Source organism: Bombus pyrosoma, linkage group LG13, assembly GCF_014825855.1.
Source record: "Bombus pyrosoma isolate SC7728 linkage group LG13, ASM1482585v1, whole genome shotgun sequence".
NCBI lineage: Eukaryota > Metazoa > Arthropoda > Insecta > Hymenoptera > Apidae > Bombus > Bombus pyrosoma.
Window position 1 is genome coordinate 9,958,468 of NC_057782.1, and position 27,201 is coordinate 9,985,668.

At 38.1% G+C, this 27,201-nt stretch overlaps 1 protein-coding gene across 2 annotated transcripts; it reads left to right on the forward strand.

Annotated features, from left to right (window-relative positions):
* Window positions 1-1,646: 1,646 nt before the first annotated feature.
* On the forward strand, window positions 1,647-27,201 carry LOC122574434 (pyruvate carboxylase, mitochondrial). 2 transcript variants are annotated; one of them, XM_043742045.1, is made up of 14 exons: window positions 1,647-1,804; window positions 12,097-12,602; window positions 14,354-14,673; window positions 15,476-15,626; window positions 16,815-17,026; window positions 17,899-18,101; window positions 18,353-18,614; window positions 18,786-19,104; window positions 20,640-20,690; window positions 22,308-22,775; window positions 23,287-23,676; window positions 23,762-24,197; window positions 24,402-24,798; window positions 24,941-27,201. In XM_043742045.1, the coding sequence occupies exons 2-14, from the start codon at window positions 12,470-12,472 to the stop codon at window positions 25,187-25,189; spliced, it is 3,591 nt and encodes a 1,196-aa protein (XP_043597980.1). In that variant the 5' UTR covers window positions 1,647-1,804; window positions 12,097-12,469; the 3' UTR covers window positions 25,190-27,201. The 2 variants fall into 2 exon arrangements, with proteins under 2 accessions (XP_043597980.1, XP_043597981.1); XM_043742046.1 differs by lacking the exon at window positions 20,640-20,690.

Below are 27,201 nucleotides of genomic sequence, written 5' to 3' on the forward strand. Positions count from 1 at the left end.
ACCCACCTTCTTAGATGTTCTGCTAGATATATACAGTATTAGATATATGCAGGTTACTTATTGATAAAATTCTTGATGCTTCTACATCATTCGTTATTAATCGGACTCTCACGATATTCGTGTCACACGTAAATACAGGCTTATCTTTTAGCGAGTGAAAGAACGATTTCTAGATGTAAACAAATATACTTTCAGTAATATTCCTCTAAACAGGAGATTACAGTCTCAATATAGAACTGCTTTAAACATGTGATCTCGATATATGATACACGATTATTTATCTCAACGCGATAAATGTATGCACTAAGATTGGACGTTATAACGATATACAAAAATTAATGTGTTACAAATTTTTGTAACTTGAAGTAGAATTAATGGTAAGAGGAACTCGGAAACTGCACTATGAAAAGACTTCGTCAAAAGTGACGCGATTGGCAGATCCGATTTTGACGTAAACTCACGCGATACATTATTATTAGTACCTACTAGTGTCATTTTTGAATCCTTGATAAGAAACTGCCAAATGGTACTCTATATTGTATGCTGTTTTCTAAAGAAACTTGCAATACCTTTTAGTAGGCGAAAAGACATGCGTATTCGAGAAATGATTATCAAAGCAAATAGCTGAATTAGGTATAATTTTTTTTCTTCCGTTGCAAATTATAATTGACGTAATTCTTACTTGATAGATAGCCACGCATATTATGTAACCGAAGCTATTGAGAATTATTTATATGTATTTATGGGAGATATGATATTTTCACGAACATTTTGAAAGATTTAATAATATTTTGGTTACACGAGGTATGATTATTTTATTTATTAATTGTGTGGAACATAGTTCAGGAAGGCACGTGACCTGGCTTATTCTTACGAACTCGTACTAACGGACTGTGAACTCTAATTAATATGCGCACATGTAATTATATTAGCATAATTTGATAAGAAACGAAATGTGAACGTAAATGTAATAACTTTATTAATAACTTAATTAACCACATGGATAATTAAAATATAAAAAGACATTACATATATAAATAGGTATGATTATATCGTATATAGATGGATCTTTTTCCCTAAAAAGGATACATTTGAAAAATATAACTTTCTATTAATCCATTTAATAATACTATCAAACTCGATTGGCCTTGCCGTTGTCAATATGCTACGCTGCTAACTAAGCTTTATTTGTTTCTTCTAGACCAGACACTCGACGGTACAATGTGAGTATCTCGGTAAGAGTAGCGGCGAGAGCTTGAATCTCAACTTCGATGCGATTCGAGAGACATAAAAATTCGCCAAGACTTTCACGACTTTTAAAATTTACAAAATCTATCGCGACTTTCAAAACTCATCGAAACATTAGAGACCGAAGCCCTGGCGAGGCCTCAAGATTCAACACTCATCGAGACTTTCAGAAGCTTCAAATCATGTCCGAACTCTTCGTTTCACTGTGTGTACATGCTCGAAACGACCCGAATCGTTTTAGAACACATCACCAAACAAAAACATTATTCTGTAGCCAGTAAACTCGCACGATACACTATCAGACAATATGTCCAACTTGTGATAAGGTTATTCCTCGGTCGGCGTAACCGCTAGCTGGCGACACCGTCGGTCGTCCGAAGAAACGCGCATCACGGTACGAGCAGGCGCAGGTTGGTATACCAATCGCGGCTGTCTATTTCCATAGAGGTCGAACGCGTGTACCAGCGAGAACAGTTCGACGTGCTTCAAGATTTCACTGCGGCTTAGACTTCAGCCGGACGGGGTCTGGCCTACCTTGTCCCCGGCGTACGACACCGTAAGTACATCGAATTATTGAATGAGATTCGACGTGTTTTCGCCTGTTTCACCGTGTTACGTCTTTCGATCGTTTGCGTCGCGTTCAATCTTTCCGTGCACAGTATTTCCCGGCGCGGCAATGAATTATTGACAATTCATGGTCGCCGGCAAATGACCGGGCGAAGCTGGCCCAGAAACCTGAAATCCGTTGGCTGTCACGATTGCAGTGCCGAAACAACGCGTGTGTGTGCTTTGCTTGAGATTTGCGTGCGTGCCGAGTTTCGCGGTCTGCGCCAACAACGAAATTGACCCACGCGAGTTATCGTGCCGCGGTTCGCTGCTCTCGATTCGAGAGTCTGTGGCTCGAGATGCGCCGATTGGCCGCGCGTGTACCAAAATTTTTGGCATTTTTATTCGTACACCACTTTCGACCGAATTCAAATTGGCGCATCCGCGATTACAACACGCCCGTCTCGGGTAAACATAGATGCACAGATCCTGGCAACAATTCGAAATCGACCAACGTCGAATGCACCATCAAGGAGTCTCTCTGTTTCGTGAATTTTTTTTTTTCTTTAATGCACAGTGAGAATAAGAAGGGATAATGTGTTGTGTAATTCTTACGTCGCTGACAAACTCGTTAGAATCGAACATTTACGAACGTTCTGGCCATATGATCTACCCCGAATGACGGTTTAGGACGTTTATGTAATAATTCGATGAATCGTTATGGTCGATCAACGAGGTCTCGATGCAGGGTCGAAGATCACGAGATTCCGCGTCGATTGCTCGAGCATGGACATGCTATTTCAGATTTGGAAAATCAATTTTTTCCTGCCTTTCTGTTTCTATAGTTAGATATTTTTATCATTACGAACAACTTCAAACAACTTAAACCCTATATAATTAGAATTCCGATGTCAACGAGCTGAAAGATTAATATTGTAAGCGATTATCTCTACCTCAATCGTAAATTTGGCAAGCAGTATCGTTACGAGTTAACGGAATTAAAGCGATCGAAGCTGTTTGTGAGTGAATGGGATCGTACAATTTTCTGATCTGATAAAATAATTTTTTTATTACGTAACTTCATTTCTTGCGTTCATATAGGAAAATATTATGTACAGAATAACTTTTCAGCGATACGATCTCCCCTTTACAGAAGAGAGATTTTGTTTTCGTACGCTTATCGAATTGCTTTAATCTTGCAATTAATCTGTACAGACGAGAAACTAACTCTTTATGACAATATAAGTTTAATTAATACAGCCATCTGAAATTTATTACAGGGTTTTCCCGGGAATTGAAATTCTCGGTGCTTTTTTGTCATATATATCATTGACGTCGTTTTATTTATTCTCATTCTTTTATATATTTTTATTGCAACATTAAAGAGAGCAATTATAAGGTTAATTTCGGTATACCACACTAGAGTTGACGTTGTAATTGACGTCCATCCTTTAAATTACGTTTTTAAATTTCTATTCGGAAGTGTCAGTTCATAAATATTTATATACCGACGCTAGTGTGCGCAGAATTTGCAATACGTGTTGTTTAAATGTGTTCATCTATTCAGTCCTCCTTCCATTCCGTCCATATATTTTTCTCCTATCGGTTACAGAATTCGGCTAATATATTAGAAGCGCTAGTGAATAGCTGACGAAAATGTAACGTTACATATCTAGCGGCGCTTGAAACGTAAATAATATTGCACGATGATTAGGTCAACTGTTTTTGATTCATATCGACGAAGATAATAGCGAATAATAGAATCTGCTAGCTCTTTCTATCATTTTATATCTTCAGCTTTCCTTATCTTGTACATATTTCATATCTATCCGAGGAATTCCTGCATTCAAGTATACCGATGAATGAAAGCAATTATTTAATGAATCACTGGCTACAATATAGTTTTTGCTTGATTAGAGAAAAAAAACCTATGGTATATACTGTAAATTGTATTACTTCACTTTAATAAGACTCGTAATTTGATAATTTCGTAATTCTTAAGATAATCCTAACACACAGTTCGTTGATCGATGGCGGAGATTTAGATTCTTGAAGTTTCTACATTGCGAAGATATTATTCGCGTAGGAATGTTTTACGCAGAAGTTAATTCACCGCATGCGTAACTACAGTTAGATAATCAGACGTATCATTCCTCGGATAAGAAATTGCTTGTTTTCTCAATGAGACCGATGGTAAATATCGATCGGTAAATGACAATTACGCACTAATCGCGAATACAAGAAGATTAATAACACGTGTACAAATACAATCTCCGCCTCGCGTTTCATTAGTTTACGCGTTTGTTCCTTTTCGAGTGAAAATTTTTCCCAGTAGCCTTCCGGATGCTTTTACTGAAATTTTCCCTCGGGACATGTCTTGTTACGTTTATATCGTATACATATTTGGCAACGTAAGATCGTTAATTACATTCACTGACGTTTAATCGCGTTGGTTAAACATTGATGTATCGCGGCTGTATCTCCGATACACCTACAATTCGTGCGACAAATACGCACAAGTGTGTTAATTGACGCAGTATGCGTATGAATACGACGACCAGAGCACGTGTAATTACAGAGCGCGTGTGCAGGCGCCAATCAAACGAGACGCATCATTCTCCGCAGTCTTTCTCTTCTCCCCGCTTTGCGCATTGTCCGTCATTCTATTTATTCTCTTGTGACCAGCGCGTTTCTTTTTTTCGTACAATCTTCCATAAACGTTTCACGAATATTACGTCGACGAATTGTCTGCATTATCGTAAAAAAATCTGTTATTGGTTACAACGAGCCTTCTAGTGGATGATTTAAATGTACACTCTATGAGTTTGGTAAAAGTTGCGTTACTTCTTGGGTCGTCTTTACGAAATAACTGACCAACACAATCTCCCTTCAGTCAACAAGAAGCTAACAACGAGTTCTGATACTCTGAAACATATATACGCATTATCACACACGTACATTAACGTGTATTCACTGGCCGAATACACACGAAGGTTGCGTAGCAACGACCAAAGAATAATCTACGAGAATTCTGATGCACCAGTCATCGTTCTCTTTCTCAAAGAAACAAGTTTTCACTGGGTCCAACTTATTTGACGGTTACCTTCTCCGATGTAATGCGCTATATCGCTGTGAACTAGATAATTTGAACGATATATCCGTATAGGATGTTCAAACTGTGCCAAAACGAACGAGACAGTCCTCAAGGAAGAACGTTTACGTGCTCCCTCAACAGTCGCTTAACGTTCCTACCTCCCTGTTGGCCTGCTAGAAATATCGATTCAGTTGACGCCCCTTTTTCGGACTAACGTTGAAATCGTTAGCTATGATCACCCCGCTCTTTAACATAACTCTTTCGTATAGTCGGTCGGCTTAACTTCCATCTGGCCACTTTTAAAACCGACGGATCAGCTGTTTCAACTTCAACGATGCTTTTAGCCTTAAAAATCGATATCATTTTCCAGCATCGAATCGCCGTTGCACTCACAAACACAGTCGCGAGGTGATAAAAAACGATAAGCGTTACAACGTGAACCATAAGACTTTTCATAATATTTAACGGGTGAAAAAATCGAATGAAAAAGATGAATTTAGTTTGCACCTTCTTGGCGATGATTATGAATTATGAATTCGCATAGACATTTATAGTCTAACGAAAGGATCGTAGTAGCGTACAACGTTCGTTGAATAGATTCGTATGAATCGTTGTTTCTTTTCTAAGCTTAGTCTAAATTTAATCGCACGATTATATCAAACGACATCAGTATTTTTCTAAATTCTGTATCGATATCTTTAATACATGAGTTCTCGCACGATCTTGTGCCAGTTTACGTTGTAAGGAGGGAAAGGATAAATAACGAACTTTGGATGTTACACGCACCAACGTGTTTTGTTGCGAAATAGTAGCTCAGCTTTAACACCTTAATTAAGTACATTAATTCAAATTACAGGAGTTAAACCTTGAGTTTAATTATAATATATTATATCTACGTAATATCATTATCGCAGGACATTTACATGCTTCTCTGCTTATTTCGATTACTTATGAGATATTTTTTACACGAAAGACGTAGCTGTTCGCCGATGCAAACAGATTTTTAATTCGTAATATTTTTCGCCATTGTATTTTGCTTCGCTTCGTAAAGGAACGTTGGAAAATGTCGACAACATAAATCCCTGTGCTGATGTAAATTTTCACTTTGTACAGTAGAATTAGTTTCAGTAATAAGGGAAACTAAACTTTGTTTTACATTGTGTGCCACTTTGTGCAATCGCAAAGTTCATCGTACTTCTTATTGCATTGTGTTGTATATTGCAACGTGTTTCATCTCCCAGTTGTAAAACAATCGTACATCGTGCTTTAATAATATTATTATTATTATTGCTATTCGTTGCTTCATCGAAGAATAAAATTTCTCCTGAAATGGAACGGATAAACATTGTTCAACGATGTCTGGCAAATCTATACGACTCGCGGCTCAGCTGTCTCTGACATTACGCTGTTGTGGGATCGATATTTGCAATTATTTCATTATTTTCCGCTGGTATACATATAGATATTCGCATCGCAACACAATGACGTATCGCAACTAGTTTAGTTGAAATACAATCTTAGCAACGTTTAACGAGTTTAATTTGATGAAGTCCTATAACATGAAAAATAGGGATAGGCTAATTAAGAAGTCATATCAATGAAGCAGAAGTCTTCGATGTAGATAAAGAAGACCAACGTACAGGAATAGAAGACCAAACGGATAATTGTTTTTGCTCATTTTGAAAAAGATCGTGACATATGGTTTCCACTTTCGTATTTCGCTGTTTGCCACTATTTGCACTTATATTTAATTTATCCTAGTTGTATATTTTACCAATAATTTCTATCGTTTTATCTTTCCATTGAGTTTAATATCGTTGAGCAAATAATGACTTTGACGACATAATGTTTTGGACAGCAACGTGTATCGCATAGATATTCATTTAAATTTCACTTCTACTGCCCGATTAAACCACAAGGACGTATATTTGACTTGATTAGCCAGCACAACAAAGATTACCAGATACTCCGAGCGACACGATTAGTGTCAATTATGGTCTATTTCTTTAGAACATGACACCTTTCGTGCATGTATTTGACATAACGTTTAACGCTAACATATTTAATATATCTGACAAAATTATATAATTTTTACCATTCATTCGGTCTTACAGAAAATTACTCCTTTAATCCAAAGGAAACAAGTGCGCATTGTAATCTTTAGATTTCCCATATTACGAATACTGATAAACGACAGACTGTTTCAAAAATAGCAACGCTGTAGTAACGCAAACAACATATATCGCCATCAAAATATGTGGAAATGTTGGAAATTAAATGAAAATATTTCGAAACTTTGCTGCTTTATAAGACGCGGACGGTAATCAGCAAATGAACGTTTCAATTGTTTTCATTTAAAAATTGATCAACGATTCTATTTCGATCAACGAAGCGAAACAAAATTATTATGAGTGACGCGAATGGACACGAATAGAAAATCTATAGACAATCGTTTGAAATTATAAATATTATTTTGATTATATGCCATATGACATTAGTACCTATATTGGCACAGTTGGAAATAAAAAAAAGTCCGTGTGTGCAACGAGGTTGAAAGGTCAGTAGTTCGGTAGATTATCCAGCGGATGTTTTGCCACTGCCTGACAAACGCACAAAGTAGCTTTATAATTTGTAGGTTTATTGAAGCTGTTCGCATGGTTTTCCACAAGGCACGTGGTACACTACTAATCTCGAGGTATTTCAAGAAAGGATTTTATTCGCTGTTACGATAAACATACGATACACTGATGTACGATAAACGTATATTCGACAAATTCTGAAATGCAGTGAAATTCCTAGAGCTAGAAAGCTTGATAAACGAAGTATGTATTTCGTAAACAATTTCTCAAGGAAGTTATTAATAACACAATACGTAACGATAAAAATAAAGTAGCGAAGAATATGGATAGAATTTAAAGAATAAATATTTAAAACTCTATTTCTCACGATAGATATCGTATGTAAAACGAAAACGGCTCTTAAGTTTCAGTGTTGACGTGTTCAACGAACATCAAATTGACGACTTATTGAATGGTCATTGACCAATAAACACATAGACGGAGATTGTGTACAGCCATCGCGGCGACGGGTGCACGCGAGTATCTTTAGATTTTAAAACGCCAGATAAATTTCATTTTTTCTTAAATATGTTTACAGATCAGTCGTTTTTGTAATAATTCAAAGAATTATTTAGTAAATATGCATAAATAGCATAAGGGTATCAGCAACGTAATAGTATTAACATTATCTATGGAAACCTTGTTCGAACGACGAAGGAAATTTGTTTTCCATATAAATATTAATCCCTGACAAATAAGTTACGTCGATCATCGTAAAACAAAAATTAAAATGCAAATACGTTACTGTATAGGTATTTGAAGCTGATTCGAATGGGACTAATAATAATAGAGCCCCTATTCTACGACACGCGTCAATTTAATGTGTTGGACAGAATATTACGTTCAAGGTCGATTAACAACACGCTTGAATCGCTTCGTTCGTATAATAATACAACTTTCTCTTTGTATTTTGACGTATTTGTTAGTAAAAAAAAAAGCTACAATCATCGTAGATTACTATGAAAATTACATGTTCGATATTTCTTAATCGTAGTAACAAAACTGATATATCGATGTACGTGAATTGTAAGAAAAAATAATAGAAACACATGTCGTTGCGAGAAATTATCTAATGCGACTGGCAAATCGTCTTACGGTTGTATAGCGTGAAATATAGCTTCCCAGGATTCTTTTAGTAACGTACATCATTGTACTACTTTATTACGTCTTCGTCATCGCATTAATAGCGACAGAAGAAGCTAAGCCGAATAGGAAATGGAAGACGTAGCTATCGTCTCTGTTTCTAATTCTCGGTTTCTAACTTTTAAGTAAATCAAACAGCGCATTTCTACCTTTGCTTTTATCTGCGAGCAAAAGGAACGCGAAGAACATAAAAATCGGAGACAACGAGTTTCTGTCGAATGAAATTTAAATCGCTGCCGCGATAGTTACATAAGAGACTTATTTTGAGTATTTCCTTCTGATTTTGCGCAAGGCCGAGCAGCTCTTATATTGTCGTTTAGTGTCTTCTATATGCATATGTAAATCTTGGCAATACGACATCTCCGACTCATCGATCTGTAGATTCATAGAAATCGAACGTTAATGTGTTTTTTAAACAGCTTCTATACAACCAATAGACATACATACATACATACATAAGTAAATGTGTTCAAATAGGAACGAGAATGCTGAGAAAGATACGAAACAAGCTCCGAGATGGACAAAATTTGTATGTTGATTATTTGTATAGAATATTTTATTGATCGTTTGTGCGACCTTTGAAACTGAACACCGGCAATATGGCATCTTTATACATGTCAATGACACGAATCATTATTTTGATTTTCCTGGCAAACAGGAAGACATTATGTTATAGGACAGTTCTATTTATAACGCTGTTGAATTCTGGCAGAAGTTTGTTGCTTTATTTCTGCATTGTCAAGTATGATTCATACTAATTCAAGAATTATAATATCATTCAAAGATAAGACTTTCTGTTTCGACGAATGAAATGGCTCTTATGTACATGCTTAAAATTACACTTTAATGTTAGCTGCCTATTCAATCAACGATATATCAAAATTCTTCTATAGAACGAGCGATCCAATTACGTTCTTATGAATATGTAGAATATAATTCCATAAGTATGATATAAAGTAAACACGATGAAAAGCATCCATCTTCTTCCTTCCTCCACTCTTCCATATATAGTATCGAGAATGAGGGATAAAATTCAATAGCATCCCCTCTGCGCAAAGGGTGAAGGTACGTTTTTACGTCTAATACAATATGTTCCACGCACACGCACACGCACACATATATCGACACACGTTAGAGGCGATCCTTTCTAAAATTGAATGCGCACGCACCTTTTTACCTGAGTCAAATGTTGAGTAGCGAACCATTTCTTTTCACGATAAGGTCTATCCGGACCAATTTGCGTAGAACTTCGTAGAATCGCGTTTGTAGTCTGTACAGTGCCCTGCCCAATGAGTTCAGCATTTGACGCACTCGCTTTAGCTTTAATGTTCGAAAGCGTGCAATTTATCTGTTGATATTTTATTTGATATTGTTCCATGACTCGATAGAAAATAAAGTGATATCTTCGAAGTATCTATACATCGTTTGTGAAACGTAAGTAATTATAGTTCTCAATCATTTGATGTAAATAATAGTTGTGCGAACGTTTACGAAGCTCAGCAGAAGGATTAATCAAATAAAAAGTTTCACATTTGCTATTTCCAATTAAGACTGATAGGTTGGTGATCATTTTTCTAGTCAGAGAACGCATGAATTTATGCGTGTATCGAGTGCGTTACGTTTGCAAATTACTGTCTCGTCTGAGGTTCATAGTCTACGCGTTACGCAAGAAATGCGTTCTGGAAAACGTACGATGTCAAAGAACGATAAAAGTTGGCATTAGAATCAACTGGCATCGACTCTTCCTCGGGAGGATCGTAAGACGTGATTCATTTTTTCTTTTATCGTTTCATCGTCGACATTTGTCTTCTTAGCTGCTTAAATATTTTGTTCATTTATCACGCGAACAACCCCATATCGGTCGAACATAAAGAAAAGATACAGCGATCTTTCACGTTTCACTGTGCAATTGAACGAATCAATGCTGCTTCGTAGTTTGTTCGCACGTGTGTATTAAATTTAAATGTTCTCTGACGCGTGTGAATTCAGACGAAATGGAGAATATTCGACTCGTCTGGAAAATTTGCGTTTCAGATTTACAGCAGAAATATCATCCCGTCTCGTCGAACAAAACGACTCAATCGCATTTCTAATCTTCATATAAATTGTGCTTTTATTTGTTCGTCGGGTCTCCCTATTAAGAGCTTTCGCGTTGACTTTTCGTTAAACGAACGTAACAAGGGTATCTGGGTCAGAATAAGTGGAGCACTTACAATGTCAAGGTATTAAAAAATATGGACGTGTCGCGATCGGTGATCTCTGACTTTGAAATTGGATCTCGGGGACTGGTTGCCATTTATGGAAATCCAGACAAGGTCGTCAAGGGGATTGCACAATCGATTACACAATTTACAATCGCTGTTCGATTACACGGGCGATATTTTGTGATTGATTGGAAGCAAGTGATTTAGGCAGAATATAATGTTCTTTCGTAAACATTAACTTGACACGAAACATTCACGCAGTTGGGCTATTTTTAAAATTCTAGTAATATCTTCTACTACGGAATATATTTAGGATCGAAATGATCAAAGAGTCGCTGTAACGATTCTAAAAATAGTCCAAAACAAAATCCAAAGTTGTTCGGCTTTAATTGATTCGTCAAAAGCAAAACATCGCAAATGTATACATACTACATCGTAAATCTGTGCTCGGTTCATCGTTTCGATGGTTAGAACGAATTCGTCCTTTTAATTTATTCATCGTTATGCTCGTGGCGGTTCGTAAACAACAAGGCCATACATTCAGAAGGAGATTTTAACCGGGCTTTATTTACGAGAGAAGCGTATCGTATAACGGCGTTGACGACCGAGGCTGAGAATCGTGGATTCAAAGTACGAGTCTAATGTTATTTTAATGATAAGCTCATTTGTTCGATTATCGTACTTGATCCGAAAGTCAAGCGATCGTTTCCAATAGAAAATATTTTCACGGCAAGTAATCTGTTTTCACATTTTCTGTTTTGCTTGGCATCGATCTATGGTTTAAGAAACTGTCTGACTCACGATGTTTCGTTATGATCGATGCGCGAAGTGCATCAGAACATCGTACGGTGAAGTTTGTAAAATAATTTCAGGCTTTTCTTACGTTTGATCCTTTCCGATTTTATCAATTTTCTATTTTTTGCATCGATTGTACTCGTATTAAATTGTTTCTTGACAAGTAAATACCTAGCAGAGAAAAGTCTGTTCGTGAAAAATCAATCTCGCATCATTAACAGTGAACGACGTAACGAACAATTAAGGGATAACATTCGATGATTTAACGTTGAAAGCAAACACTGTCCAGGTGTCCCTGTCACCGGCAACAATTTACGACGAAATATTTAATAATAATTTTACTTACTATACCTCGAAATGACGTCAGTATCCACTGTTTTGAACTCTGCCGCTCGCTATACCAAGGATTTGTTTGATCACACGCGAACTTTAATATCTATTGTTTCAGAAACCTGGCAATCACTCCACGCCGGACTCTCGATAAGCTTCCAGCCGGTGCAGCTTGCAGCCGTTCGAATCGAACTTTTACGATACATCGAGACGCGTGGAGCGACATATACGAAACAGTGTGGTTCCATTAAGAGATAACAGAGAGTGATAAATTCCGCGTGGAGCAAGAAAGAAAGATTTCTTTTATTATTTAAGAGCACCAAAGGCTATAGTGGCGTTGTCGCGGTTAGAAGTTCCTTTGGAAGAATATATCGAGGCGAGATATTTAACGAAGTTAACGCGGTACTTAAGACTAAGAGAAGATTCTAATCGAACAGTATAAATTGATCTACATTTGGTGAAAGTGTCCCACGCGACTCTACATCGTAAAAATGCAGTCCTCGCATGCTAGATACGCACTGGTCAAACACAGGAACGTGTTGCAAGTGTACAAAATTGCAAAAAGATGTTTCGCCACCAATGTTCAGTACAAACCAATCCGGAGCGTCCTCGTCGCCAATCGAGGTGAGTTTCGCCTTCTTTCGTTTCTAACAGTCTCGTCTGTCCGAGCTTCGAACCGTATAACGCATAACGCGGTGTTAGTTTTACAATTTATTTTGTAGCGTTAGCTCGTGACAATCGGAGTTCTTCAAGCATGATTCAGATCGGAACGAATGTATTTAAAAGATTCATGTCAAAGTTCAGGGGTGTGAAATTACCGATTGCGAGAAAGCGATGGGTAAACAAAGATTTAACCGCGTTATTTCAATAAATTGATGTAACTCTGCAAGGAAATAGAGATATTATTGCCAATTAAAGATTACAAGGTTACAAAATACGTACTTCGACTGGATAAACTGGATAAATCGCTATCGCAATATTTAGAACCAATCTACTCATCTAAATATTGTCAACGCCAATGTCGAAGTCAAGGCATTCACGTGTCTATCTTTAGCTCGAGTCGTAATTGACCCACTAATAAAAACCATTTAAAGATGTCATAATTAAACGCAAAACAGGGATTAAGATTATTAATAACATCGTTTTATTTTTATGTAATTCCAGATTAACAATGTCGTTCTTTTTTTTATAATTTTTCCATAATACGACAGATTGGACGCCGTTTAAACAATCTGCTTTAATTCTTCTTTTATCGCAATTCGCATTTATTATATCATTCCACCGCCCGTGCAATCATCGGTTTCGATTATTTCTAGTAGGCGATAAATCAACGACGCAAAGAAATTTTGTAGAAGCGATGTAGAGCGAGAAGCGGACACCGGTGTCGCCATGTATTTGTCTTAAACATAGAGAGTGTGCCTATTTAGCTGGCGATCTTTGGCAGAAGAGTCTTAAAGACGTATTTATATAAATCACAAGACTGAGATTGCTGTGCGAGCATTATTGTGTCTACGTTTGATAGCGAACGTCGTTAATATCCAATCAATAGGATGACATATCTTTGTGGCGATGAAAAATGAATATTTTGAAAAACGAGATATTTCTCTTCGCAGTATCACACTTTTTGTTTATCGTAGGAAAGACTCAAGTTTTATGATTAGAAAATGATATGTACTCAAAGATAATTATATCTGGAAATTTAATTCGCATACTAGTTGCACGATTCAGGCAATATTGCGCTAATCTTATCAAAATCAGGTTTTATCGTTGTTTTTTACAATGAACGCATTTATGCGCATTTGAAATGAAGAATTACCACACGAACGTGCACACAAACGTAAGGAAATGGTATGCGTTATTTTTTGGATAATAATTTCTTCGCCATCTTTCAAGCCGTGCGAAACACGCTAACAAGTTATAAATATTCCAGCGTTAAGATCGCGTCTGTGCAAATTGTTTTACTGGCAACTCGTATTAGAGAAATTATTAACATGCGCTTCTATCGATATTTAAGTATCCTATTAACTTATGTGACTCGATAGAAAACTGTGTCTCATACGTTACGAATTACGACTTAAACGTCAAATATTTTACCCTTTATGCTCGTAGCACGTTCATAAATTCCATGAGAATTTACATTTGATGAAATGTCTGCGTCGATGGCTGCATCATTTTATGGAACAAGGCCGCGCGATAAATCGTTGTACGAAAACGACGGTATTCTCGTAATTTTGAATATGATGCACGTGCACGCCATTTAATCGCACGTGCATCCTCAGCGGGGTTAATGAAGGTCGGACGAAATGAGAATTGGAAATAAAGATTTCAAAGAGGAGTAATACCGCTGTAACAAAATAGATTTATTATTCTTGCAGGAGAAATTGCCATTCGCGTGTTTCGAGCATGTACCGAACTGGGCATCCGTTCCGTGGCCATCTATTCGGAGCAAGACAAAATGCAAATGCACAGACAGAAAGCCGACGAGGGTTACGTGATCGGCAAAGGGCTTCCACCTGTTCAAGCTTATCTAAATATTCCGGAGATCCTGAAAATCGCGAAAGAGAACGATGTCGACGCTATTCATCCTGGTTATGGTTTCCTGTCGGAGCGATCGGATTTCGCGCAGGAGGTGATCAATGCTGGAATAAGATTTATCGGCCCTAGCCCCAAAGTCGTTCAACAAATGGGTGACAAGGTACGATTTCTTACAGAAATGAAACTCTGGAATATTAATAATAATTGCAACGACCCTTTAATTTAATTTATTAATCGTTTCTCTCTGCCATTTCTACTCATTCGGTAGTTCAGTGTCGGTTGTATTTATTATCCTTATTATTTATTTAATCTACATCTCATCAGCCTGGAAATGAATTTCGTTTGCAATTCCTACTTATAATATACCTGCTGTTGTGCATCGACTCACGAATTTACAGATTAAATGTCGCGATGACCCTTCCCCCGACCCTTATTCTCTGTCATCTTTAAACCATTTCTCCCCTAATCGTCGCTGATTAGCGCACGCCTGCCCTAATCTAGGGGTATAAGAGGAGCGTAGCAAAGAATATTTATCCACCTGCAAACCTACGCCAAGTGGAAACATCGACTCGCCGCTGGAGAATTCAGGAACAATTATACTATTGCTTCGCTAAACTACCATACGCCTTACTCTCATTCACTTCGTCCTAATCTCCGTGATGATTTCAAACCGAGAGAAGCACGCGGGACTCAACATTTGCCTTACTATCGTCTCTGAGTTAACTAATTGCCTATTTATTTAATCTATTTCTCTCTGTTTCTGTTTCATTATCACGTATCCCTATCTTCGGTCTTGTTTGTCTTTCCTTTCCTTTTCTAAATTCCTCAGACAATTTACCGCTTCTTCGCAGTATGTTCTGTTGCCAAGGAAATTTTCCACACTGCCTCTCCAGGCTTTCTACTTTTCTAGATTCCACTATCCAGTTATGCATAAATCATAAAAATTTGAAAATGATTATTAGGTAGCTGCGAGGCAGGCTGCGATAGAGGCTGGAGTGCCGATCGTTCCGGGAACAGACGGACCAGTAACAACGTCTGAGGAGGCAATGGAATTTTGTGTGAAACATGGACTGCCGGTGATATTCAAAGCTGCTTACGGAGGAGGTGGAAGAGGTAGGATTTTGTCGAATAAACGTTGCTTTATCGGATAGGAACGTTCGTTTAAGCTATTTCTGCGTACAAACGAAGCTTTCCGTGGTTAGAAAACAGTGTCTTGTTTCGTGGCTATTTTCTGTCGTGAAATAAAAACGACGTTTCGATAAAGTAGGCTAATGCTCCGAACGCGCAACGTCGAATGCATTCGTATCTGGTGTTTCCGGTGCATTCTTTCTTTTTGTTCTCATCTTCTTTTCCGCGGACTCGTCACGAAAACTACTCATTGTGAAATGCACTCGGTAGAACAAGTTTATCAGTTCCTCTCCTCTGTGTGATTTATGAGCAGACTTAATTACACTTCGTTGAATACTACTAGATCCCATAATAGCTCTTTTCACCAGAATTGAGCAATTGTTGATTCGAAAGCATACTAAAATATTTGGGAAATTTTTGATGGTCGCGATATTTCTGAAGTTTCGCAGATGTTATTGGAAAATAATTACTCGTACGATAATCTCGATCCGTTGAAATATCCGAATAGTTTTATAACTTGGAAGCAGTCAAAACAGAACTTTTATTCCAAATGCTATTTACTTGATAAGAATCGGAGATGGACGAAATAGCATTCACAAGGAACGCTCAATAAAAGCGTCACCTCGAGGGAAGATTTATGTTCGTAGTACAATTAAGATTGAGTCATTCCGTGCAACTTGAAACGAATATAGAACGGATTAGGTATTATACATGTACATAACTGTTTTACCTTATCTGTACAAACGTAAGTGCATTATTCTTATCTGCGAGGAAAATTATACCTTTTTGGTAAGAATGTATTTAATGTTAACTAGATACTTGTATGAATTTAGTTCAAGTACACAGTAGAGCAAAAACCTTCTAAACCGTATAAATATTTCAAGCTTTCGACAGAAATACCTTTTCGCAGATAATTAATTTCCATGAAATTCTGATTCGAAAGCTTCCGATTTTCATTAAATTCCATTGCAAGTTTCAAATATTCGATAAAGACGCCTGTAATTTCTGTCGATGTATAAAGATGTCCTTTCAATTTCGTTAAATTCCGTAAACTTCTACAGAAGAGAGATACTTTCGTTTCACGGGAATGTCAGTGATATTCTGTGTAAAATGTTCTCTCAATTGTCGGAGTTCTAAACTTCGAAATAAAGTCTACTTTCTGTACTTGGTCAGGAATGAGAGTCGTGAAACACATGGAAGAGGTTCGAGAAATGTTCGAGCGTGCTTCTTCCGAGGCGGCAGCCGCTTTCGGGAACGGTGCGATGTTCATTGAGAAATTCATCGAGAGGCCAAGGCACATCGAAGTGCAATTGTTGGGAGACAAAGCTGGCAATGTCGTTCATCTTTATGAACGTGATTGTTCCGTTCAACGTCGCCATCAAAAGGTCAGTAGAAGAAGATTTAACCGTTTCTAGACAGTGGCCATTCATCTAATAAAATCGTTTAGTCGCTTTGATCCATATTACACGTATTTTTAGACACGCTAATTTATTCACGTTATTTGTAGCAACGATCGAATCGAGATTTTTAAGAATTTCATGAAAGGCTTTTCGAAGGATTAAAAATTACAGAAACATGGCGTATAAATTGGTGAAATATTTCATTTTGAGAAATTCATCGAACGATTGTTCCGTTTCTCGTGATATGCGTATCGATAGAATTTCCTTACGAGAAAGGAAAATGACTTGCGATATTACGTTTGTACTGTTGTATAAGCTGTCGTTACGTAGTTAAAGCAAAAATTACGTTACATTATAGCGTTACATAAATTACTATATAGAATTTCTGAACACTCGAACGATACAGTACTACGTGTTGCAAAATTGTATTTCTGCAACTATCGACGTTTGTTTGTATTTGTTAACATCGGTTAAATTATTAATCATATGCGAAGATAAATTGAGTACTATTTCGCAATAGGCGACTGAATAAAAATCATTCTCTTACTTCTTCGTGTCAAGGATTTGTTAGACGTTTAAATGGCATTTACGTACTCGACAGTTTCCATGTATTGCGCGGAGAACGAGGACGAGGTAGAAAAAAGAAACGGGGAATAGGCATTCAAAGGACAAAAAAGAAAGAAAAATGCAAAGGGAAATGAGAAGAATCGAGCGATTCTAGATCAACGTGTTCGTCGACGTCGTGAAACATTGTGCGGACGGGACGGTATCGTGAAATCGTTTGAAGCGCGAGTTTTCGTTCTGTCGGAAGGCCGGTGTGTTCTAACGAATCGTGTTAATTAAGATGAAAATTTCAGGTCGTTGAGATCGCCCCTGCACCAATGTTAGATCCCAAGGTTAGGGCTAAGATGACAGAGCACGCTGTAAGATTGGCAAAGCACGTTGGTTACTCGAACGCTGGTACCGTGGAATTTTTGGCCGACGAGTCCGGCAATTTCTACTTCATCGAGGTCAACGCTAGGTTGCAAGTCGAGCATACTGTTACCGAAGAGATCACCGGGTAGGTATATCGAGGCAAAAGACACGTGGAAAGAACATTTGCATAAGCGTCTATTATATTTTTGCATATGGTTATAGCATTTACGTAAATATGGTAAATTTGTCATTCAAAAGACTAGAATTACCAAAGTGACTCTAACGATCAATTCGTAATTTTTCACGGGAATTTTGCACATATATTTAAGCCCGAATAGGGATATAATTTTGTGCGATAAGATTTCTGTTAGATCAAGACGAATTTATTTCTCTTAGAATCGACTTGGTGCAATCTCAAATCCGTATTGCCGAGGGTGTCACGTTACCTGAGTTAGGTATGACTCAGAACAAGATCGTTCCTCAAGGTTTCGCGATACAGTGTCGTGTCACGACGGAAGATCCCGCGAAGAACTTCCAGCCGGATACCGGAAGAATCGAAGTATTCCGTTCTGGAGAAGGTATGGGTATCCGGTTGGATGGTGCGTCCGCATTCGCTGGTGCAATTATCTCGCCTTACTACGATTCGCTTCTCGTCAAGGTAAAGATCAAATTATAATCAATATAATATATAATCAAATTAGAATTGAGAACAAATACATCCGAATGCAGACCTGTGTCTGTCTGTTGCTCCCTTTGGAGTCAGAAAACTCTATCGTATCGCACAGAGCTACACCATAAATACTCGTCGGAATCTCGTTCATGTTCTCAGGTAATAGCTCACGCAGGAGACTTGCAATCATCTTGCGCGAAGATGAATCGCGCTCTCCGAGAGTTCCGAGTTCGTGGAGTGAAAACGAACATCCCGTTCCTCCTGAACGTGCTGGAGAACCAAAAGTTCCTCAATGGAAACGTTGACACGTACTTCATCGACGAGAATCCGCAGTTGTTCCAGTTCCAACCGAGCCAGAATCGAGCTCAGAAGCTGTTAAATTATCTTGGTACTGTTCTGGTGAACGGACCAAGTACCCCATTGGCGACGCCGCTGAAACCAGCCGAGATAAAGCCCCACATCCCACAAGTCGCCCTAGGTATTGTATCGAAGCTCCGATTGGGAACAAGATGTCCGATCACGCGTTTCCGCGACACTCACAGGAAACCTCGGTGACTGATACGCGTCGATTTTAACGAAACTTTGTATTTTGACGAGCAAAGTCTAACAGACCTGCCTTTTGGCCATAATTCGACATCAGACGATTTAGCCGTGATTCGAGCGCGCCCGTTTCTTACTTTAAGGGCGATATCGACCTTTTTATCCGAGCCGGCCCTTCCGTGTAAGTGCTTGTAAATCGTAAACGACGAAAAATATCGAAAGATGGTCGAAACGAGCGCTGTGTTAGCGTCTTGAGATCTACAAATCTGCACGAAATATTTGTAAGTCTCGAGACACGGTATAACTTTTCTTTCAACTATTTTTTGAGATCCTCCTTTGTCGTTTGTGATTTATAAACACCCAAATAAGTAACAGACGGACGAATCACGGGTAAATTCTTAGGTAGATCTAACGAACATTCGTGCGAACTTTCGTCAAAATCCGCGTGTATCAGTCACCTTGGATTTTCCTTGTTAGGATCACTTCTTACTTCGATTTCGCAATCGGATACGATTAAAGTAGCAAAAGCACAAAGAAGTTTGCTTTCAATGGTGTGGGACAGCGAATCGAGGGAGCAAATCTTTCCTATTTCTTTTTTGTGTGTGAGGGGATAATTGGGTGTTTGTTGTTTGTTTCGTATGTGGGTTGTTTCTTTGATGTTTTGCCACTATAGGCAACCGAGTACTCCAGTACTGTTTGTTAGGGTGCCCTCGGACGATCAGTGATATTGTCATTGACATTGTATCAAGATTCTCAACGAAAATACGATTTATCAGTAAATATCGACAATACTTTGTGTTGGCGATACTTATTGATCCTTTCAGTTGAGATCCTGATAGTCTGAAGACAGCCTAATATATATGAATATATTCTTTTAATTAATATCGACAGCATTTAGTGTATAATTTTTAATGTTAGAATCCACGCGTGGTAAACGAAGATAGAATCGAAAAATTGCACGATTGGTAAATTTCGTGAAGAGAACAGAAGCGTATTTTTATTATTTTTGTTAGGTTGCTAAGAGAGATTGTAGTATTCGCAATCAAGCAACCTTCTTGTTTCGATATTTTTCATGCTTGTCTGCTGGATTAAAGACCAATCGGTGATCTACACCATCAAATAGTTTATGTTGCGCACTATACTATCTCAAAATTGGGGCTATATACGCACACAGATATACGTACAACACCTGAAACCACGGAAAAACTCTTGTTTCTATAACATACTTTGTTGGCATGGTGTTTCCATTTTTATATAACGTAGCTTTAGAGTTTTCTTTCGACACACATCGACGTAACAGAAACGTTTGTGATTTAAAAATTCCTTCTTGGTGTGCACTAATTTGCAGCAATTCAAGGAAATCGTTCAGTAACTTTCTTCGTCACTTTTACTTTTAGAGATTAATCATTTCTCGTAATTACTTGTCATTGTTTATCGCATGCTTTTATCTTTTTGTTTGACCATTTTTTTTAGACTTTGCTAAGTTTGCAGCTGCAGAAGAGAGCAATGATCCAGACGCATCAGGTACGCCTTAAGATGTATCATTGTATCTTCTTAAGTTTCGTATTTTAAGTAACTCGTAATTAGATCGTTAGTTGGTTAAGGAAGGGCAGAGATGATATTTTCAAACGGAGCTAAACAATGGGCAGATACGACAAATTCGATATTTGCTTATCAAAATTGAAACATTTTCGTTGCTTTTTATTTTATTTATTTTATTGCGTTGATTGTATTACAGACACGATTGGAATCCGTAATTTACAAATATTGGAATTGGAATTGGAATTTGGTTTGTACGATTGGAGAGGTTTCGTTGGTTTAAGAGGGAAAACGTTTGTCTAAATTAAATAGCTGTTCGTTACGTGAGTGGTTTGCAAATGAAGCCATCAATATTGTTTCCGGTCAATATTTCACATACACAAAAAGAAAAAAGAAAAAAATAAGAAAAAGGAAAATGAAATTGAACGTTAAGCTTGCACGTGTCTTAGTTTCTCAGATGTGATCTCAATTTCAAACTGCTCATGTAGATCTAAAAATTAGGGTGACTATAAATGTATATTTTTGTATACTAATACTTTCCAACAGTATAATTGAAAATGTAAAACGTAAAACATCTCATATTATATATTTGCAGGAAAATATTGGAATGAGACCATTCGAAAATATACATTTAAATGAGTCACCTGTTATTTAGTTTCATCGTTTTATTTAATTATTTGTTTATGGGTAACAATTACGTGTTACGATTTAAATGGCAGCAGCATTTATTGGCAATGTAATTTGGGATAGTAGTGAAATTTTGTAATATATCTTAAAAAGAAATGCTGAAAATACAGATTAAAGCGATGCTTTAAATCGAATATAATTTTATGGATTTGAGAATTGTGCAGAAGGGAGGTAGATCGGTTTTTAGTTATGAACAAAGGTAGAGCAATTAATGAGAGAGATTTGAAGAACGTACTCATCCATTTAGACGGGCTATCTACGTCAGAAGACATATTACTTACGTCAGAGATATTTTAATTAAGAGTGTCATTATACGCACACACACATGAACTATTATACAGGGTGGACAGTATATAAACTCAATGATTTTCATTGTCAATAATTTTTAAACGAGATAAGGAAGGACAGTCTTTTGGATACAAGTCGTTTGTATCATTTATGGAATACAATATTAGAAAAATGTCCTCCTCGAAACACTACACAAAGTCGAACCCCCATCAATCGCATTTCTTTCCATTACATATTCGTACATTTCGGAAGATATATTCCTATCGCTATCGCTTCTCAAACAGCACATTCCAGCTGCTCAATTATATTTAGTTTGTTGAACTTTACTTTTAAGAGCATTCGTACTTGAGCGTCCATAAAACAATTGCTAAAGCGAAACAAAAGATGATGCATCGTTCGAAAATAAGGGGGGACTTTGAGATGAGTCAATTATACATCGTCTATCCTGTATTACGTAATCTTACAAGAGACATTTTCCTTTGTTTACTCTTCGATCAATCTCTCCTTTATCTCATTCTAACGCTTTGTTTGAACACTGCACGCGCAAGCTTACTAACCCGCACGTGAAAGCTTCCTACAATTCCTCCGAATTTTTCGATATTCCACTAACTCCTCTGAAATTTTCAGACATATTGGAACCACCTAAAGGCTTCCGTCACATTTACAAGGAGCAAGGCCCAGAAGCGTTCGCCAAAGCGGTCAGACAGCACAAAGGGCTACTTCTGATGGACACCACGTTCCGCGATGCTCATCAATCTCTTCTGGCGACTCGTGTCAGGTCGCACGATCTTCTCACGATCTCGCCATTCGTCGCACATAAGTTCAACAATCTTTACTCCCTGGAGAATTGGGGTGGCGCCACGTTCGACGTTGCCCTTAGGTTCCTCCACGAGTGTCCCTGGGAACGATTAGAAGAAATGAGGAAGGCGATACCAAACATTCCCTTCCAGATGCTTCTGAGAGGCGCCAACGCTGTCGGTTACACCAACTATCCCGATAACGTTGTTTATAAATTCTGCGAACTTGCTGTGCAGACTGGAATGGATGTGTTCAGGGTGTTCGATTCGTTGAATTATCTGCCGAATCTAATTCTTGGTAAGTCGAGGGAAACAAATCTCGGAAATTTATCCGTTTATACGTCAACGACAACGCGTTTTCTTAACGATATCATGGCAGATAACCCGCCGCTTTGTACTTTTACCGTAATCTATAACTGGACCTTGGTTCGATAAGGACCTTGACAAAGTGCTTGAGCAAATGTTTAGAAAGTTCATAGCCGGCGACTCGAAATCGCCAAGATACGAGGTGTCGATTGCACGACTGTTTACAATAATTAAAAGCTGCGTGAGATAGTTTTATTAGAGCGGGTGTAGAGGTAGAGATTTTGAGAAGATTTTGAGAAAAAGAGAAAAAGTATCTGGCCACGGAGCGAGGGAACCATTGACGCCTTTTGTTTGCTATGAGGAATCTCGAAAGATTAAGGTCTCTTTACAAGAACGTCTAACGTATACACTTACTGTCGCTGAATAAAATAGCAGGCGTGTTTCGGTAGAAATAAACGCTAAACGAAACTGATGGAAATGTACGTAACGAAACGAAATTTCAGGTATGGAGGCGGCTGGTAAAGCGGGAGGCATTGTCGAGGCAGCGATTTCGTACACGGGTGACGTAAGCGATCCAAATAGGAAAAAGTATGATCTGAAATACTACACGGACTTAGCGGACGAGTTGGTAAAGGCTGGTACTCACGTTTTGGCGGTTAAGGATATGGCTGGCCTTCTGAAACCGAAAGCCGCTGTCATGTTGATCGACGCGATCAGACAAAAGCACCCCGATATTCCTATTCATGTTCATACACACGATACCGCGGGGGCTGGAGTGGCGTCGATGTTAGCGTGTGCAGAAAGCGGCGCTGACGTGGTTGACGTTGCTGTTGACAGTATGTCCGGAATGACGAGTCAACCATCCATGGGTGCCGTGGTCGCCTCTCTTATCGGTGAGTCAGATACGAGTGTACGATGGTGACTCTTATTCGGAATAAAACCAAATGCCACGAAGAAGAAAAATTCGAAAAATTCCAGGAACCCCGAAGGATACGCGGCTTGATCTCAGCGATATTTCGGAATACTCCGCCTATTGGGAACAGACTAGAACCTTATACGCTCCGTTCGAGTGCACGACCACTATGAAGTCTGGAAACGCGGACGTCTACCTGAACGAGATTCCTGGCGGTCAATATACGAACTTGCAATTCCAAGCTTATTCCCTCGGTTTGGGAGAATTCTTCGAGGATGTGAAGAAAGCTTACAGAGAAGCAAATTTGTTGCTCGGAGATATTATCAAAGTTACTCCCAGTTCGAAGGTAGTTGGCGATCTGGCGCAGTTTATGGTTCAGAATAAACTTTCGGCTGACGATGTGCTGAACAAAGCTGAGGAACTGTCTTTCCCCAAGTCGGTCGTAGAATTCTTGCAAGGTGCTATTGGTGAACCTCACGGAGGATTCCCCGAACCTTTCAGGTACGTGAAATCAATATACCGCCCCTTTCGCTTCGTAAATCAACAAGTTATTATCTGACTAAACTACAAATGTCTCTATCTAATCTAATTTTCTAATATAAAAGATTGGTCCAACTTAAAGTTTACATTGTGTCTTCTTACAAACGCGTTAGAGAAATTGTCTTTCTCTTGTTAACAAACGTATTCTATAACTGTAATTTACAGGTCAAAGGTGTTAAAAGACATGCCACGCGTGAAAGGAAGACCTGGTGCAAGTTTGCCGCCATTGGATTTCGAGGCCTTGAAATCTGAACTAAAGGAAACTTACCCGCACGTATCGGACAAAGACATCATGTCAGCTGCTCTCTATCCTCAAGTTACGAACGATTACTTGAACTTCCGGGAGCAATTTGGGCCAGTGGACAGATTAGAGACGAGGATCTTCTTGACGGGAGCAAAAGTCGGAGAGGAGTTCGACGTGACCATCGAGAGAGGTAAAACCTTGGCCATTAAGACCCTGGCGATTGCCGAGGACCTCACGCCGAATGGAGAACGCGAGGTGTTTTTCGAAATGAACGGTCAACTCAGATCCGTGTTCATCAAGGACAAGGAGGCTGTTAAGGTAAATTTCACATTGCATTTTTCAGAATTTAATCACATTTCGATACTCTAAGTCCTGAATTATGTTATCGTTGTACTCTGTTACTACCAAAAAGTGTCGTCAGGATTGAAAATTTCAACTAAACCGTTTTCCTTCTAAACAGGAGCTTCACGTACACCCTAAAGCTGCGAAAGGAGACAAGAACCAAGTTGGAGCACCTATGCCTGGCACCGTGATCGACATCAGGGTGAAAGTAGGCGATTCTGTCGAGAAAGGTGCACCTCTGGTCGTGTTATCAGCTATGAAAATGGAAATGGTTGTCCAAGCTCCGAAAGCTGGAAAGATTAAGACGCTGGACGTCACTCAAGGAATGAGATTAGAAGGAGACGATTTAGTCCTGACCTTGGAATAGAACTCTTAATCATTCGAGACTGAGACGTCTCTGAATTCGTATCGTTGTATACTTTCTTTCTAACAAGAGTGTATTTTGCTCGATTAATCGAAGTCGGACGTCGTTGTCGCCAAAATCGTAGGTAACGATCATTCGTGTAAATTCTCTAATCGATGATCTTTGATCGATAATTGAAACTTGCAAGTACCTTCTTTCTTATATGTATATTTCTTGGGTAATTTCTCTTCGTTTTAATCGTTGTAAGTAGCAGGAAATATCGATATAGCGTAAGATTCACGAACAAATATTTTGAAGCTTTAAAAATACGAATGAAGAAAAGATACGAAGAAAATCGCTTTGCGAAGATCGATATCAGATTTCTACGACTGCCTCGATGAATAACAGGAAAAAAAGCACGAGGTCGTTAGTTTAATCAAATAAAGGTGCATTTCTTCTTCGTCGACGAAGAAAATAATTGTATATGAACGTTTGCTCTTGTTAAAGAACAAGAATGCCCCATTGACGTATTTTCATCGTCTATGGTCATCCTCGAATATCTTTTTTATTCTTTTCGATTATTATACAGAGTGCCTCGTCTCAAACAGGTAACTTGATAAATATTTTGCTTCCATCATATGTAAGAACGAATACGCTGCAAGGAACAGTTTTGTTGGAAAGTTATTCTGATGCTTTGATACAAATGAGCCGCATTAGCCGAGGCAGTTTGTATAATTATTCGTCGAGCTCATATTTTCAAGACGGTCGTCTTTTAGTATTTAATGTAACGTTTAATGCACAAACAGCTGTTCTCGCAACGAAACTTGCAATCCATAGGCTACGAATCTCGTCTATCGATTTTTTAAGCGATTAATTGGACGCAACCATGCCACTGGATGCGCAACAAGAATTGATTTATGCTGCCTGATATGTCGATTCCTTCGTGTTCATATTTGATGTTAAGCGGAAAAACGAAACGTATATTAAAGGCCTATGAATAATTTTTAAAGAGTCAACAGACGTCATCGAAGGTCAAAGTTCAATAACTTTATTTCTTGCCATCGACGAGAAAAAGATATAGTAGGACTCGTCGAAATCGCATCAACTGCACTTTGTTTATTTCTTAAGATATGAAGTGCCAGTACACCAGCGTTTTCCAAGCTATGTTCCATAGAATGTTGGTTTTCAGGCTGATTGTAAATAAATCGATGATGGAACTGTAATTAATTGTTTCTCGGAAACAGTGATTCGTGTTAGGATTTATCGAATGTTTACAGGGTGTAACTAGAATCCAGATTGTACAAAGCGATTGATTTGTGAGCGAAGGTGGTTTGGGAAACGCTCTTCCTGTAGATTTAAGTCGGGAAAAGTTCCGAGAAAGGCAATCTGTCGAATCTCTTGTGCTATAGATTAGCTGAATGTTAGAATTGCCGTCATGTCGACGCGGATCATAGCTAAATAACTATGAATCACTTGTGAAAATAATATTCTTCAATAGCATAACTCCATATTTCTTTCTGTAAAAAGTTCCAATAGTGTTTTAAAAGGGAGACGAAGAATTAAATATTGTACATACGTTAATCGGTAACAATAAGTCGATCGATACACAATCGAGATCTTTTTCCCTAGTTCAGCTTGATGCATCGTCTTCAGACATCGAACGCAACTAACAATTCACCACAAAGAATCAAAGATGTGATATCGATTTTTATTTTATTTTACGTTGTTACAACGGATGTCACCGTGAATACTGATCAGGCTGAATTCAAAGAACGGTTGTATATATTATTATCTTTATACAGTATGCGTAAATGTGTAAGGGATGACAATGTTTCTCCTTTGACTTATACTTCAAAGGGTTGTACAATTGTGTTTGATATAGAAAAAGAAAAAGGGATTGAATCATTGGAATCTCCTCGTCAATGTGCGTCTACGAAATGTACGCGGTGTATTTGTGTAGATATTAAATTTTAACGAATGTAATTGTATTTGTACGAAGTAAACTGGCAAATGCAACACAATCTTTTACGATTAAA